Source organism: Ranitomeya variabilis, chromosome 5 (genome assembly GCF_051348905.1).
Source record: "Ranitomeya variabilis isolate aRanVar5 chromosome 5, aRanVar5.hap1, whole genome shotgun sequence".
Classification (NCBI taxonomy): domain Eukaryota; kingdom Metazoa; phylum Chordata; class Amphibia; order Anura; family Dendrobatidae; genus Ranitomeya; species Ranitomeya variabilis.
In genome coordinates, this window is record NC_135236.1 from 346,250,412 (window position 1) to 346,268,084 (window position 17,673).

Consider the following 17,673-nt stretch of genomic DNA (forward strand, 5'->3'; position numbering starts at 1 on the left):
GTCCTGCACTGAGAAAATGTAAAGAGTGACCTCTGGTCCCAACTGCAGTGATGTAGTGCAGGTTATCATGTACATAAGGATACATGCGAATGTCACTATGAGTGCCAGCATTCAATAGCTTACAAAACAGCCAAGGCATGCTAAATGAGAAGAGTATTTGACTAGGAATGGCTATATAATGAAAATATAGGTAATAATTACAGTAAGACTAGAGATGGACTCATTCTCTACAAATCTGGATACTACAAAAAGCCTTTGGTTCATGTCAATGAAGAAGTTTCAATGAGACCTGTCAGCAGAATCATGCTGCCCTAACCACAATTAGCATGAAATTTTAATAGGCTCCCTCATTACAACTCCCTACAGTATATTCTAATCCAAAACTGTAATGTTTCAGAGAAAACATCTAACAAAAAGCGTCAGGCACAGACAGACATATCTTCCATGTGTTGGAATTGCATTCAGAATCGCCCGATCTGTCAATATAAAAAAAATAATTAACCTGATTGCTAAACTGCGTAACGAGAGAAAAAGTCAAAACGCCAGAATTACGTTTTTTTTGGGGGGGGGGTCGCCGCAACATTGCAATTACGGGAGATCAAAACATCGTGTCTGCACCAAAATGGTATGTTTAAAAACGTCAGCTCAGCACACAAAACATAAGCCCTCACCCGACCCGAGATCACGAAAAATAGAATAAGACTTACCGGTAATTCGGTTTCTAGGAACCTTCCACGACAGCATAGGAGGATGTCACCATTCCCTAATGGGGGACAGGAAGCACAAAGAGGTTAAAAGGCCCCTCCTACCTCCAAATCGCCAATGACTTATAAAGGATACCATAGCACTAGCTACCTTAATAAACCCAGGATAAATCCAAAGGAAGGGAGGGAATTAATGCTGTCGTGGAAGGTTCCTAGAAACCGAATTACCGGTAAGTCTAATTCTATTTTCTCTAGTCACCTTCCACAACAGCATAGGAGTACCACCAACCAATTCTGCACTAGGGGGGGGGACAATAGCCTGGAGAACTTTCCGGCCAAAGACTAGATCCCGGTTGGACAATAAGTCCAATCTATATTGTTTGGTAAATGTATGTGGTGAAGACCAAGTTGCGGCCCTGCAGATCTGCTCGATGGAGGTGCCCGCTCGTTCAGCCCATGAAGTTGACGTAGATCTTGTAGAGTGAGCTCTGACTCCAATTGGTGGTGTTAATTTTTGGGCTAGATAAGATTCTTGTATAGCCCTCTTAATCCAGCTAGAGATGGTGTTTTTTGCCACCTTCTTCCCTTTTTCCTGACCTGACGTATGCATAAAAAAAACCCAGTACACAGGTAAAGGTGCTTACCTGTCGCGGCCTCCAAACAAATGCACTATCAAGGTGCAGCGGACCCAAGTTAAGATGGCAACTACACAGGTGCAATAATACCGATGAGGCAGCCAGCCTACAATCAGGGAACCTCTTATGGTGTTTTTTGTTTAGAGTAGGACCGGCAAGATACAAGGACCCTTGACGTGGGTTGCCAGCTTAAGTATTGTGGCCATAATATAAAACCAATACCTTGCATACATTATTATGTTTTTGTGCACTTTATATCTTTCGGGGTGCAGTTGGACCCTAGTTGGCTCTGTATACTGTGGCCGCTGTTCACACAGGATGCATTAGTCAGCACTGATTAAGCCCGCCATATGGCGTCAATAATAGGCGGAGTCAGATGCTCTGCATTTCTGTGTGAACATGCCACATTTACTTGTCTGCACTGGTGTGCCAAGCGGCCAATCCCTGATTGTAGGCTGGCTGCCTCATCGGTATTATTGCACCTGTGTAGTTGCCATCTTAACTTGGGTCGGCTGCACCTTGATAGGCCGCGAGAGGTAAGCACCTTTACCTGTGTACTGGGGTTTTTTTCCTTTCTAGAAGTTAGTGGAGGCTTTTTTCCTCTTATTGTGTTTTTTTTTTCTGACGTATGGATAAACAGGTTTTGGTCAATTCTGAAAGAGTTAGTCTGTTCAAGGTAGTGTATGATGATACGTCTAACGTCAAGAGTATGGAATTCTTCCTCCTTAGGGTTTGCCGGATTCTGACAGAAGGAGGGAAGGATGATGTTTTGAGAAAATCAGACACCACTTTAGGTAGAAAGAAAGAATCCAGACGGAGGTTTATGGAGTCTTCTGTTTTTGTCAAGTAGGGTTCTCTTACTGATAGGGATTGAAGCTCTCCAACTCGTCTTGCAGTGGTAATTGCCACTAGAAAGGCAGCTTTGTACGACAGAAATTGAGGAGAGCAAGAAGACAGGGGCTCAAATGGTGCTTGAGTGAGACCCTTGAGGACCAGGTTTAGATCCCAAGAGGGAACAACTGGTTGCTTCCCAGGTTGCAACCCAGGTTGCAACCGGAGAACTGATACCATAAATCTTTTGATCCAACGATGGTTGGCCAGCTCCTGATCGAAAACAGCACTGAGAGCAGAGACTTGAACTTTCAATGTGCTAGGTTTAAGCCCTAACTCTAATCCGCGCTGAAGAAAATCTAATATTTTTGATATATTTGGACGGAGAGGATCAGGAGTACTAGGAAGACAAAAGGTGGAGAAGGTTTTCCACACCTTACTGTAGATTGCATTTGTAACAGGTTTCCTGGATCTTTGTAAGGTAGAAATCACTGCATCCGATAGTCCCCCTGCCTTTAGGACCTGGGTTTCAGCAACCAGGCTGCTAGGTTCCTTTTCCGGGGGTTGCAATGTTGAAAAGACCCTTGGAGAAGAAGATCGGCATCCACTGGTAAGAGGATTGGCCCGTCTATATGCAGTTCGACAATGAGGTTGTACCAACTCCTCTTCAAACACACTGGGGCTACCAGTATGGTAGGTACCTGCTCCTCTCGCATCTTCCGCAGGACTTTTGCAAACAGAGGAATTGGTGGAAAAGCGTATGCCAGTCGGAAGTTCCAAGTCTGGACCATGGCATCTACCCCTCTGGGATTGTCCCTGGAATTTAAGGAAAAAAAGGTATTTACTTGGGCATTCTGACCTGAGGCAAGCAGATCTACCTCCGGAAGGCCCCATTTGTCCACCAGCATCCTGAAAGTTCTTTTGTTCAGGCTCCACTCCCCAGGCTGAATGTCCTGACGACTCAGGAAATCTGCCTGGAAGTTTGATGACCCCTTCAGGTGGACTGCTGTGAGGGAGAGAAGGTTTTCTGCTCAGCAAAAAATTTGACTCGAGACGTCTGCCAAGCTGTTGAATTTTGAGCTTCCCTGATGTTTGAGATGGGCGAAAGTAGTTGTGTTGTCTGAGTAAATCTGGACATGGCTTCCTGAAATTAAGCTGCTTGCTGCTATGAGGGCTTCCTCCACTGCTTTCAGTTCCCTGAAATTGGAGGATCTGGCACTTATTGTCTGACTCCAGAGGCCCTGAAACGGAGTATGCTGGATTACTGCTCCCCAACCCCGCTTGCTGGCATCGGTCGTGATTGTCACAAGGGGAGATTGTGACCAGCTCACCCCCTTGTGGATATTTCTGGGGTTCAACCACCATGCAAGAGAAGCCTTCACGCGACCTGGGGTAAACACTCTTCTGTTTAGGGAACCCGGATTCCCATCCCAGTTTACGAGAATGTGGGTCTGGAGGACTCTGGAATGAGCCTGAGCCCATGACACTGACTGGATACATGATGTCATGGAGCCCAGAACCGACATGCTCTTCCGTATGGTTGGAGATCTGCTTTCTCTGAAATCTATCACCTTTTTTGTTAAGGCCCGAAGATGATCTTCCGGAAGAAAGGACTTCTGTTTTACCGAGTCCAGCAGAACTCCCAGGAACCTTCTTGTTTTGGAAGGTTGTAATTGGGACTTTTTTAGATTTGGGAGCCACCCCAATGTTCTGAGAATGTCTAGGGTTCTCGTAACATGATTGGTGAGAACCTGAGCTGAGGGGGCTATCAGAAGCAGATCGTCCAGGTAAGGGATTATACAGATTCCCTGTCTGCGGCTATGAGACACTGTCTCCGCCATTATCCTTAAGAAAACTTTTGGGGCTGAAGAGATTCCAAAAGGGAGCACGTTGAATTGAAAGTGTCACTTGCTGATTGAATTGAATCGCAAATCTGAGATATTTCCTGTGACAGGGGTGAATGGGTACATGACAGTAAGCGTCTTTTAGGTCTATTGTTACCATAAAGAACCCAGGACCTATTATGGGAATGGCCAATTTCACGGATTCCATCTTGAATCTGCGGTATACAATATGACGATTCAGATCTTTCAGGGTTATTATGACTCTTGGTTCCCCTGTTGGTTTTTTTACCAGGAATAATCGGGAATAGTGTCCTACAACCCAATCTTCTGGGGGTATCTGGGAAATTGCGTTTGATTTTAGCAGGTCCCTCAGGCCTGCCATCATCATTGAGAAGGCTCTCTGAGATGACGGGGAGGTAACCCTCAGATTCCAAGAGGGGGGGATAAGAATTCTATCAGAAGGCCCTCTTGTATTATATTGAGGACCCACTGAGATTCGGAGATGGCCCGCCAGTGATGGATGAATCTTGCGAGCCTCCCCCCCACCGGGACGGAGTCATTTCTCCTGCTGCTGCTGTTGGGGAATGAGGATATTTTTCCCCCTTCCTTTGGCATAGCTCCATCTCCCCGTTTTACCTTTACCTCTTGTTTGAGGGGTATTTGACTGGGGGGGGGACGAAAAAAACGCTTCCTGATAGGAAAAAAGCCCTTCCAGAGCAAAAGCCTATCTGTGGCCTTTTCTAGAATTTCATCTAGAGAGGGGCCAAATAGGTAGTCACCTTTAAAGGGTATTGAGCACAGCTTAATTTTGGAGGTGACATCACCACTCCACATCTTAAGCCAGAGGGCTCCTCGTGCTGAATTGGACTGGACTAGGGATCTAGCCGCAATCCTAATAGACTCCATGGAGGCATCTGAGAGAAAGGTCGAAGCCTTTTGAAGCATGGGTAGAGAATCCAGCAGTTCTCCCCATGATGTGCCCTGAGAAATGTGCTTTTCTAGCTCATCTATCCAGCTAGAAAGGGCTCTAGCGACACAGGTAGACAAAATGTTAGATTTTAATCCAGAGGTGGACGTTTCCCAGGATTTTTTTAATAGACTCTCCATTTTCCTATCTAATGGATCCCTCAGCTGTGAGGAGTCTTCAAAGGGGAGTGAAGTTTTCTTAGCCACTCTCGCCACCTGTATGTCAACCCTTGGCACATCCCAGGAAGGAGAACCTGCCTCTAAGGGAAACCTGTGTCTCATTTCGGATGGTGTGACTAGACGCTTCTCTGGGCATTCCCACTCCTGAGATATCATGTATATGATGTTTTGGTGTACTGGGAACCCCATTCGCTTTTCTGACTTCAATCCTCCAAACATTTCATCTTGTATACTTTGAGATATAGGTTTCTCCTGAAGCCCCATAGTGCTGCGCACTGCCATTACTAGTTCATTAATGTAATCCGAGGAGAAAAAATATTTTCTTGCTTCGGAAATTTTATAACTTGAAGTTTCTCCTCATTTTTCTGAGGAGGAAGAATAGGAATGGTTAGAATCAGAGTCAGAATCCTCAGTTTGAATCCTCCTTTTTTTAGAAGGAGAGGGATTCTGTAGAGGAGGAGGAGTAGGAGGATTGAAGGCAGCTAAGGAAGATTGCACTTCACTTCTGACAAGCGTACGGATTTCTTCAAGCAGGGAAGGCTGCTCTGCTCTAACGATTTTGTCCGTGCAGGCTTGACACAGTTTCTTCTCCCATAAGGAGGGAAGCTTCAAGCTGCAGATTGCACATTTTGATGTTTTCCTGGCCGGGTTTTTCTGGGCAGACTTGTCTCCCTAAAATAGAGGGAGAGTGGAGTCAGGAATTAAAGGGGGCCCCTATTACTCTGGGCTTGGACCTACCCCGTGACAGACTTACTGGAGCTGGGGCAGCGCTGGGCTCTACAGATGTAGGGAAGGAAGCACCATCCATACTGAAGGGATCAGTCTTACCTGAAGGTGTCTTCGGGCTGGTTTATGTGGCAATAAACCCAGCCCCCAGCGCAGGTGAAAGCAGTCCCCTCCTCATCCTCAGGTCCAAAGGCAGGCCTCCACGTGGGGCGGCGCGCCATCCACGGTGTCTGGAGGCCAGAAGAAGGCCACACCAGGAAGTGTGTGCGCTCCACAGGGTGGAACGTAGAAACCGGAAGTGACGCGCGCGTACCGCCGACGTCACTTCCGGGACGCCGAGACCGCAGGAGGATGAGGAAAAGGGCGGTAAGCTCAGGAGGACACCGCCGGGGATCACTGGCCCGCTTTACCTCAATGAGGCACGGGTGGGCCAGGACAGGTCCCGAGTCCAGAGGAGACGGGAGCAGCGCTCATGTGGAGGAAGGCAGAGCCCACGAACACCACTGCCCGGTTAAAAACGCAGGTATGCCACAGTCACCGGCCAAGCAGCATAGAAGCATAGAACAACCTATCCATGCCCCATGGGGGACAGGAAAGACACTGGCGATTTGGAGGTAGGAGGGGCCTTTTAGGCCTATACAAATTTGGTGTCTATGAACTTGTAATGACCTGGAGAATCATAATGGCAGGTCAGTTTTAGCATTTAGTGAACATAGTACAAAAGCAAAACAAAAAACTATTGTGGAATTGCACTTTTTTTTGCAACAGCACCACACTTGGATTATTTTCCTTGTTTTCCAGTACACAAGATGCGAAAACCAATTGTGTTGTTCAAAAGTACAACTCGTCCCACAAAAAACAAACCCTCATGAGGCCTTATTGACCTAAAAATAAAAAGTTATGGCCCTGGCAAGAAGGGGAGGAAAAAACCCGAAAATAACTCTGGTCATGAAGGGGTTAAATATAGTTTGGAAAATTGATCCATGCTTTATGTTTATTTATCAAGCTGGAAATTGGAGAACAAGAATTGATAAAAATGTTTGTTCCCAATCATGGGCACATATGAATATGCTGCTAATCAAGTAAAAATCTAGTTTTGACAGGTTATTGGATCATTTATGACAGAATAAAAATCAATGTTGTCGGCAGAATATCATCCTGTGTACACACGAGAAGTGCTGCAGACAATATGGATGTTGTATGACAAAAAGATCCCATTTATGGCTGATCTGTCCCCATCCGTGCGTCGGCCAATGTGACCAATAAACGAGTCAGTTAGTGCTCATTGATGAGCCAAAAATTAGCCTCTGTAAATGGGCATTTCAACCAATGCAGGGAATTGCATATATTTAGTATGTTTACCTGATGAAAACGTCCTTGACAATACTGCTGAGCCTGGGGAATGTGGAAGATTTCATCCATGTACGGATCCCGCTGCTCTCGGGTAACTTTAGAGAACAGTACACTGGACAACAAAAAACATCCACTGAACAGAGCAGAGAAATAGTAACCTTCCAACTTGTCCATGTTTCCCTCAGTGGCAAAAACGCTATATAAAAGAAAAAGAAAAAATTAGAAGAACTAGATTAAAAGGTTTGCCCACCGACTCAAAATGCTGAAAAACAAAAAAGTAATCACACTCACCTGAACAATCCCAGAGATCCTGCATTGTGATGCCTGGGTATCCATGCTTCCTCTTCCAAAAGGGATGTCCATGTGAATGCTGCAACCAATTCCTGGAAGCAGTGGTGACCAACGCATCACCGTTCTAATATGTGACCTAAGCAAAATCAAGGGATCGGTCACCACTGCGGCCAGTCATTGGCTGCAGTAGTCAAAAGGCAAATTCTGCCAGAAGAGGAAGCATAGAAATCAGCAGTGACCAGTAGGAACCCAGGAAGTAAAGCTTTATTCTTATCAATGCAATTATATACAGGAAAGAAAAAAACCTGACAACTGCATTTACAAGTGTGCCCCGTTTTGACCCCGCCAATACGCTATCTTAGCGGCGGCTGTTAAGGGACCTTAATCCTCAGCGCCACTTTTTCACATAAATCCCGTGGGTGACAGCTGTATATGACAGATGACACCTTTCGGCATCGGCCATGAACGGTTTTGGAACAGATTGTGGCCGACCCCCTTTGACACGATCAACAAAATGTCTTGTCCATTTTCTTTTATTACCCCTTGTGTGAATTAAAACTTTGAGGCTAAAGTAAAACTTTAAAGTTCTTTATTTTCATGTCCCTATCTTCTAAAAATCTGATGTTTGTGGTTTAACCCCTTTACCCAAAAGCCTGTTTTCACCTTCCTGACCAGGCCAATTTTTTCAGTAATTTTATGAGGTACCGTATTTTTCAGACTATAAGACGCACCAAGTTTTCAGAAGAAAAATAGGGAAAAAAAATTAATGCGTCAAATGAGGATCCGTCTTACAGTCCAAATTCTGCTTACAGGGGGGTAGGGTGTGATAAGGAGCACTGGTGGAGCGGGGTAACAGGAGGCGTTCGGTGATCTGGCGATGATCTGACTCATCCCAGGCTGGTGCAGCAGGTTAGGTGGTGCAGGGGCTCCACTGACATTGTGTGCATGCCTGGAGCCCCTGCATTTCCAGTACTGTAATACAGTAATCTCCAGTAAAATAGCAGCCGGAGGCGGTGCATGATCAGAATGAGATTTCGGCACCGAGATCTCATCTCCCGAGATCTCAATCTGCACATGCCCGCTTCCAGCGGCCATTTTCCTGGAGGCCACCGCATTACAGCAATGGAAATGCGGGGACTCTGGACTTTCACAAAATGTCGGCGGAGCTTCCGCACCACCGAGCATCTCCGAAACAGTCGCGCACCAGCCTAGGATAAGACTCCTGGTAAGTACATCCGGACTATAAGACGCACCCCCATTTTCCTCCAAAATGTTTTGGGGAAAAGTGCGTCTTATAGTCTGAAAAATACGTTAACTCTGGAACGCTTCAATGGATCCCACTGATTCGGAAAGTTTTTCGTGTCACTTTGTACTTCATGATAGTGGTAAAAAAAAAATGGATATGACTTGAGTTTGTGAAATTGAAAATTCTGCGAAAATTTTGAATTTGCAATTTTAAAACTTCTAATATTTACACCCTTAACCCCTTCACCCCAAAGCCTGTTTTCACCTAAGTGACACGGCCAATTTTTACAATTCTGACCACTGTCACTTTATGAGGTCATAACTCTGAAACGCTTCAACGGATCCTGGTGATTCTGAGATTGTTTTCTCGTGACATATTGTACTTTATGATAGTGGTAAAACTTCTTCGATATGACTTGCATTTATTTGTGAAAAAAACAGAAATTTGTCGAAAATTATGAAAATGTAGCAATTTTCAAATTTTTCGTTTTTATGCCCTTAAATTAGAGTTATATCACATAATATAGTTAATAAACAACATTTCCCACATGTCTGCTTTACATCAGCACAATTTTGGAAACATAATTTTTCTTTGTTAGGGAGTTATAAGGGTTAAAAGTTGACCAGCGATTTCTCATTTTTGCAACAAAATTTGCAAAACCATTTTTTTTACGGACCACCTCACACTTGAAGTGACTTTGAGGGGTCTATATGACAGAAAATGCCCAAAAGTGACACCATTCTAAAAACTGCACCCCTCAAGGTACTCAAAACCACATTCAAAAAGTTTATTAACATTTAACTTTTTTTTCACAAAATTTTTACTTCAGATCCAATTTGTTTTATTTTACCAAGGGTAACAGGAGAAATTGGACCAAAAAAGTTGTTGTACAATTTGTCCAGAGTACGCCAATACCCCACATGTTGGGGTAAACCATTGATTGGGCACATGGCAGAGCTCGGAAGGGAAGGAGCGCCATTTGACTTTTCAATGCAAAATTGGCTGGAATTGAGATCGGAACCCATGTCGTGTTTGGAGAGCCCCTGACGTGCCTAAACAGTGGAAACCCCCACATATGACACCATTTTGGAAAGTAGACCCTCTAAGGAACTAATCTAGATGTGTGGTGAGCACTTTGAACCTCCAAGTGCTTCACAGAAGTTTATAATGTAGAGCCGTAAAAAAAAATTAATATTAATTTTCACAAAAAATGATCTTTTTGCCCCAAATTTTTTATTTTCCCAAGGGTAGCAGGATAAATTGGACCCCAAAAGTTGTGCAATTTGTCCTGAGTACGCTGATACTTCATATATGGGGATAAACCACTGTTTGGGCGCATGGCAGAGCTCGGAAGGGAAGGAGCGCCATTTGACTTTTCATTGCAAAATTGGCTGGAATTGAAATCGGAACCCATGTCGTGTTTGGAGAGCCCCTGACGTGCCTAAACAGTGGAAACCCCCACAAGTGACACCATTTTGGAAAGAAGACCCCCTAAGGAACTTATCTAGATGTGTGGTGAGCACTTTTAACCCCCAGTTGTTTCACTAAAGTTTAGAATGTAGCGCTGTGAAAATTAAAAAATCATTTTTTCTTTCCACAAAATCCCGCAATTTTTTTTTCCCCAAGGGTAAAAGGAGAAATTGGACCACAAAAGTTATTGTCCAATTTGTCCTGAGTACGCCGATACCCCATACATTGGGGGGAACCACTGTTTGGGCGCACGGCAGAGCTCGGAAGGGAAGGAGCGCCGTTTGAAATGCAGACTTAGATGGATTGGTCTGCAGGTGTCCCCTGCAGAGCCCCTGATGTACCTAAACAGTAGAAACCCCCCACAAGTGACCCCATATTGGAAACTAGACCCCCCACGGAACTTATCTAGATGTGTTGTGAGAACTTTGAACCAACAAGTGTTTCACTACAGTTTAGTGAACGCAGAGCCGCGAAAATAAAAAATATATTTTTTCCACGAAAATTATATTTTAGCCCCCATGTTTTTATTTTCCCAAGGGTAAGGCTGGTTTCACACTTGCGTTTTTATCTGCATGCGTTTTTTTAAAAAACGCATGTGTGAAAAAACGCATGTAAACGCGGTAAAACGCATGCGTTTTTATAGAAAAACACAAGAAAAAAAACAAAAAACCCTAACCCTACCCCTAACCCTAACCTGAAATACGTGGCACCGATATTTCAGTGGCCACGTATATAAGTGCCACGTATATAAGTGCCACGTATTTCACGTAAATGCCACGATATTTCAGTGCCACGTATTTAAGTGCCACGTATTTAACGTAAATGCCACGATATTTCAGTGCCACGTATTTCACTGAAATATCGTGGCACTTAAATACGTGGCACTGAAATATCATGGCACTGAAAGACGTGGCACTGAAATATCGTGGCACTGAAAGACGTGGCACTGAAAGACGTGGCACTGAAAGACGTGGCACTGAAAGACGTGGCACTGAAAGACGTGGCACTGAAAGACGTGGCACTGAAATATCGTGGCACTGAAATACGTGGCACTATGACTGTCAGAAAATGTTCATTAAACGGTTAGGGGTGAGTTTAGGGGTAGGGTTAGGGTTTGGATCCCTTTATCACCTTGATGGTGGTGGGTGACTTTTCAGTGTGTGTTCTGGTTTTTTTCTATAAAAACGCATGCGTTTTAACGCAAACAAACACGTTGAGATCGGACGCCATGTCGCATTTGGAGAGCCCCTGATGTGCCTAAACAGTGAAAACTCCCCAATTCTAACTGAAACCCCAACCCTAACCCCAGCCCTAACCCTAGCGCTACTTTCACACTAGCGTTTTTTTGCATACGTCGCAATGCGTCGTTTTGGCGAAAAAACGCATCCTGCAAAGTCATCTGCAGGATGCGTTTCTTCCCCATAGACTAACATTAGTGACGTATTGACACACGTCGCAAGCGTCGTGCGACGGTTGCGTCGTGTTGTGGCGGACCGCCGGCAACAAAAAACGTTACATGTAACTTTTTTTGTGCCGACGGTCTACCATTTCCGACCGCGCATGCGCGGCTGGAACTCCGCCCCCACCTCCCCGCACCTCACAATGGGGCAGCAGATGCGTGAAAAAACAGCATCCGCTGCCCCCGTTGTGCGGCGCTTGCACAGTATGCATCGGTATGTCGGGCCGACGCAGCGCGACGGCCCCGTACCGACGCTAGTGTGAAAGTAGCCTAACGGGAAAATAGAAATAAATATATTTTTTTAAATTTAAGTATTTTTCCCTAACTAAGGGGGTGATGAAGGGGGATTTGATTTACTTTTATAGCGTTTTTTGGGCGGATTTTTATGGTTGGCAGCCATCACACACTAAAAGACGCTTTTTATTGCAAAAAATAGTTTTTGCATCACCACATTTTGAGAGCTATAATTTTTCCATATTTTGGTCCACAGAGTCATGTGAGATCTTGTTTTTTGCGGGACGAGTTGACGTTTTTATTGGTACCATTTTCGGGTACATGACATTTTTTGATCGCTTTTTATTCCGATTTTTGGGAGGCGGAATGAACAAAAACCAGCAATTCCTGAAATTCTTTTAGGGGGGGCGTTTATACCGTTCCGCGTTTGGTAAAAAGGATAAGCCGGATTACTCACCGGTAATGCCCTTTTAATGAGCCACGACAGCACCCACTTTGAGAGAGGGACCCGCCCATAGGAACAGGAAACCTACAGAGATAAAAGGGCGGCCCCCCTCTCCTCCTCAGTTGTTTTTCAGAGTACAAGAGGAACCGCCATTGTTAAATTAGTATACATTCTTAATTATTAGTACATTTTATTATATCTATAATCACCCATGAGAATATTTTGTATTAATAACTATACATATCTACAAGGGTGGGAAGTGACAGGGTGCTGTCGTGGCTCATTAAAAGGGCATTACCGGTGAGTAATCCGGCTTTTTACCCTTCGCCACGACAGCACCCACTTTGAGAGACTTTCAGAGACCCTTCACCTGGGTGGGATTACCGTACTAAGGACGGCTCTCCCGAATGCCAAGTCAGAAGCGGAAGACAGATCAAGCCTATAGTGTCTATAGAAAGTTGAAGGCGACGACCAGGTTGCGGCCTTACATATGAGCTCGATGGGAATGTCTTTATTCTCCGCCCACGAGGATGATACGGCTCGAGCTGAATGCGCCTTTACTCCCTCTGGAGGACTTTCGCCTTTTGACAAGTATGCAAGATGGATAGCCTCTCTGATCCACCGGGACAAGGTAGCTTTCGTGACTCCATGGCCTTTTCGATGACCCTGAAAAGACACAAACAGAGCCCTACTCTGTCTGCAAGAGCGGGTTCTGTCTATGTAGCCCAGGACTGCTCTTTTAACATCAAGCATATGTAGTTTTTCCTCCTCTGAATTTGCTGGATTATCATAAAAGGAAGGTAGAAAAATCTCTTGGGCTCTATGGTATTTTGTAGCTACCTTAGGGAGGTATGAAGGATCAGGTTTGAGAACTATCCTATCCTGATATGTTATTAGGAATGGAGGGTCTATAGAGAGGGCCTGGATGTCACCCACTCTTCTGGCAGAAGTTAAGGCTATCAGTAAAGCTACCTTGTATGTGATGTTTTTAAGAGGGATAGAATATAAAGGTTCAAAGGGAGGACCAGATAAGGAGTCTAGGACTAGATTCAGGTCCCAGGGTGGCAGGCGTGGAACATGAACCGGTGTACACCTCTCGCATGCCCTAATAAATCTAGTTACCCATCTATTACTAGCAATGTTAGCACTATAGAGGGCTCCCAGGGCAGACACTTGAACTCTCAGAGTATTAACTGATAACCCCATTTCACGACCTTTCTGTAAAAATTCAAGGATGGCTTTAATAGGAACCTTAGAGAAGGGTTTTGTATAGAAGTTGAGGAATTTTCTCCATACTCTGCTATAGATTAGAGTTGTAGATTTTTTTCTGCTCAACAGTAATTTATTGATTAGTTCTTGAGAAAACCCTCTTAAAGTTAGTATCTGCCTCTCAAGTTCCACGCCGTGAGGTGGAGGCCCTTTACTTGTGGATGGTAGAATGGACCCTGAAAGAGTAGGTCTGTAGTCACTGGCAGAATCCACGGATCGCAAACTGACATCGCTCGAAGACAGGAGAACCAAGGCCTCTTTGGCCAAAATGGAGCTATCAGAATCACCTTTGATTTTTCTTCTCTTATTTTCTTGACCACCAAAGGAATTAGCATCATTGGTGGGAAGGCGTAGGCTAGATCGTAATTCCATGGATACTGGAGCGAGTCTACTAGATCTGGACGATCTGCCACATTCAGGGATGCAAACATTGGTACTTGCCTGTTGCTCCTGGTCGCAAATAAATCTATCTGCGGAAGACCCCAAATGTCCACTATGTTTTTGAATATGCGAGGATTGAGGGTCCATTCTCCCTGGCGGAGCGTGTGGCGACTTAGAAAGTCGGCCCTTGAGTTCTCTATACCTCTGATGTGGACAGCCGTGAGAGATAGAAAATTGGGTTCTGCTAGATCGAAGATGTCTGCCGCTGAACACATGAGACTTTCCGATCGCGTTCCGCCTTGCCGATTTAAATACGCGACGACAGTTGTGTTGTCCGACCGGATCTTGACATGAGAACCTCGAAGCTGAGGAAGGAAAGAATTTAAAGCATAATATACTGCATTTAGCTCCTTCCAATTGGAAGACTGCTGAGTCTCTAAAGGAGTCCAGCAACCCTGGGCCATATTTTGACCCAGATGGGCTCCCCACCCCTCTGGGCTTGCGTCAGTAGTAAGTATTTTAGGGGACCTAAATGCCCATGAGACTCCTCTGGACAAATGGACTTTATTTAACCACCAACGAAGTGAATGAAGTACGTCTTCAGATAAGGTGATTTTTGAATTTAGATGATCCTGGAAATGAGACTGAGCATGAAGCACCTGGTGTTGTAGGGTTCTGGTATGGTATTGGGCCCATTGAACCGCAGGAATGCAGGAGGAGAGAGAGCCCAAGAGAGACATGGCCTCTCTGAGGGACATACGAGGATTTGATCTTGCCGTAGCGACCTTTGAAACTATGATTAACTTTTTGGATTCTGGTAAAAGACATTTTTGACTTACAGAGTCCAAGACTAGTCCTAGGAAGGACTGACGAGTTTCTGGAAGAAGTCTGGATTTTTTGAAGTTTATAATCCAACCTAAGGCCTGCAATGATGAAACGGTATTAGACAAGCGTTTTTCACATTGAGATGCTGAATTACCAACTATTAAAAAATCATCTAAATAGGGTACAATTAATGTGTCTTGATGACGTAGATAGGCCATCACCTCTAGCATAAGTTTCGTGAAGATCCGAGGAGCCATAGATAGGCCGAATGGCATGGCCGTAAATTGGAAGTGACGGATCCGGCCTTGTAGAACTACTGCAACTCTGAGATATTGTTGGTGTTCTATATGAATTGGAAGATGATAGTACGCATCCTTCAAATCCAGACCTGCCATAAAGCACCTAGGGAACAAGAGTTTTATAGTAGATCTTATAGATTCCATCTTAAAGGTGTGTTCAACCAAAAAGGCATTTAGTCTTTTTAGATTAATTATAATACGAAAAGTACCATCAGGTTTTGGAACCAGAAATAAAGAGGAATAAAACCCCCTCCCTTCCTGGTTTATTGGTACTTCGATGAGAACATTCTTTGCCAAAAGGCTCAGAATTTCTAACTGAAGCGCTTCCTGTTGTTCCGGCGCTTTTAGAGATGTTACTACAAAGTTGTCTTGTGGTAATTTAAAGAAATCTAATCTTAATCCAGATTTTATTAGCTGAAGGATCCATTGATTTGAGGTTATATTTTCCCATTGATGATAAAAGAATTTCAGTCTGCCACCTACTGGGTATTCATCACTGATGGTATCTCCCCCGCTTAGATGTTTCGGGATTACTATATAAGGCACCTTTCGGTCTGGTTTCTTTTGTTTCCCACCGATCTTTTTGGGCCTCATACGGCCTCCTCCTGTTAAATGGCCGTCTTCTAAACGCTCTCCTATAAGAAGGAAGAAACTGTTTAGGAAAGCCCTTCCTTCTTTCTCCTGCCTTGTTAAGTAGGTCATCCAGAACCTTCCCAAACAAGAACTCACCCTGGCATGGGATTGAACATAATCTGGTTTTTGATTGTGCGTCTCCCTTCCATCCTTTGAGCCAAAGGGCACGACGAGCTGCATTAACCAGACCTGCTGACCTGGCTGCTAAACGGAGGGAGTCCGCTGAAGCGTCAGCTAGAAATGCTGCGGCACTTTTAATCAGAGGCAAGGATTGAAGAATCTTATCCCTTGTGATCTTGCCTTTCACCTGTTGTTCAAGCTGGTCAACCCAGACTAATAGGGACCTGGCTGGACACGTGCCTGATATGGCCGGTTTAAAAGCTCCAGTGTTTGTCTCCCAGGACCTTTTTAGAAGAGCTTCTGTTTTGCGGTCTAAGGGATCTAATAGAATCCCTGCATCTTCCACAGGTAGAGATGCCGGTTTCGAAGTTGACGCCACCGCTGCATCCACCTTCGGGACTTTAGACCACACTGCCAATTCCTCATCGCTGAAGGGGTAGCGTCTTTTAGAAGAGGATGGGAGAAACCCCTTCCCCTGTTTGTCCCATTCCTTCTTTACAAGGTCTTTAATGGCAGAAACTACAGGAAAAGCTCGCCTCTTTTTATGACCCAGGCCTGCAAACATAATGTCCTGTGCAGATTTAACTCCCTTAGTGTCTGGACACCCCATAGTGTTCCTTACAGATTTTATAAGGTTGTCAATGCTCTCAACTGGAAAACACGCTCCACCTTCATCCTCAGAGGAACTAGGAGATGATCCTGAGGTGTTGGAGGATCGAATTAGGCCCTCTTCAGACTCTGAGCTAGAGATTGGAGATAGGTGCTTAGTGCCCTGCTTTTTCAAGGATTCTGACCCCAGGGACTGTATTTCTTGCCGTATTAAGGGTACCGTCACACATTGAAATTTTCATCGCTGCGACGGCACGATTCGTGACGTCGCAGCGTCGTATAATCATCGCTCCAGCGTCGTAGACTGCGGTCACACGTTGCAATCACGGCGCTGGAGCTATGCCGAAGTCCCCGGGTAACCAGGGTAAACATCGGGTAACTAAGCGCAGGGCCGCGCTTAGTAACCCGATGTTTACCCTGGTTACCAGCGTAAACGTAAAAAAAACAAACAGTACATACTCACCCGTCGGTGTCCTTCAGGTCCCTTGCCGTCTGCTTCCTGCTCTGAGTGCAGCCGTACAGTGAGAGCAGATCGCAGCACCGCTGCGCTCTGCTCTCACTTTCCGGCCGGCACTCAGAGCAGGAAGCAGACGGCAAGGGACCTGAAGGACACCGACGGGTGAGTATGTACGGTTTGTTTTTTTACGTTTACGCTTGTAACCAGGGTAAACATCGGGTTACTAAGCGCGGCCCTGCGCTTAGTTACCCGATGTTTACCCTGGTTACAAGCGAAGACATCGCTGGATCGCTGTCACACACAACGATCCAGCGATGTCAGCGGGTGATCAAGCGACGAAAGAAAGTTCCAAACGATCTGCTACGACGTACGATTCTCAGCAGGGTGTCTGATCGCAGTAGCGTGTCAGACACAGCGATATCGTAACGATATCGCTAGAACGTCACGAATCGTAACGTCGTAGCGATGGAAATTTCAATGTGTGACGGTACCCTTAGGCTCTAATATCTGTGGCTGTAACAGCTGCCTCATCCTGTAAGGTCTGGCTGATACAGGATTGACACAGCCTTTTAGAATATGTGTCAGGTAAGGGCTGCCTGCATAGAGCACATTCTTTATGCTTGGATTTACTAGTCCTTTTAGCCTAGGGGAAAATCAGAGAAGGAAGGGATCAGCTTATAGGAAGAGGATTATAAC

General features: G+C 45.1%; 2 protein-coding genes across 2 annotated transcripts in view; both read right to left on the reverse strand.

The window, feature by feature from the left end:
* Nucleotides 1-17,673, reverse strand: part of ALG10 (ALG10 alpha-1,2-glucosyltransferase) — a 36,732-nt gene that overhangs the window by 11,242 nt on the left and 7,817 nt on the right. The window contains exon 2 of the mRNA XM_077264832.1: nt 7,249-7,435. Within this exon, the coding sequence (XP_077120947.1) occupies nt 7,249-7,413 (165 nt within the window). The 5' untranslated portion in view covers nt 7,414-7,435. The remainder of the gene's footprint in view (nt 1-7,248; nt 7,436-17,673) is intronic.
* Nucleotides 12,402-16,413, reverse strand: LOC143775992 (uncharacterized). Its single transcript, XM_077264831.1, has 2 exons — nt 14,874-16,413; nt 12,402-14,399 (listed from the first exon to the last, which is right to left on the reverse strand). The coding sequence occupies exons 1-2, from the start codon at nt 15,969-15,971 to the stop codon at nt 13,761-13,763; spliced, it is 1,737 nt and encodes a 578-aa protein (XP_077120946.1). The 5' UTR covers nt 15,972-16,413; the 3' UTR covers nt 12,402-13,760.

What these genes read in the sequence shown, in the direction of transcription:
- LOC143775992 (XM_077264831.1), bottom strand. Translation starts at nt 15,971, where the DNA reads ATGCAGCTCGTCGTGCCCTTTGGCTCAAAGGATGGAAGGGAGACGCAC. An exon ending in TAGGACTAGTCTTGGACTCT is followed by an intron (nt 14,400 to 14,873) that starts GTAAGTCAAAAA and finishes TTCCTTCCTCAG; the next exon opens with CTTCGAGGTTCTCATGTCAA.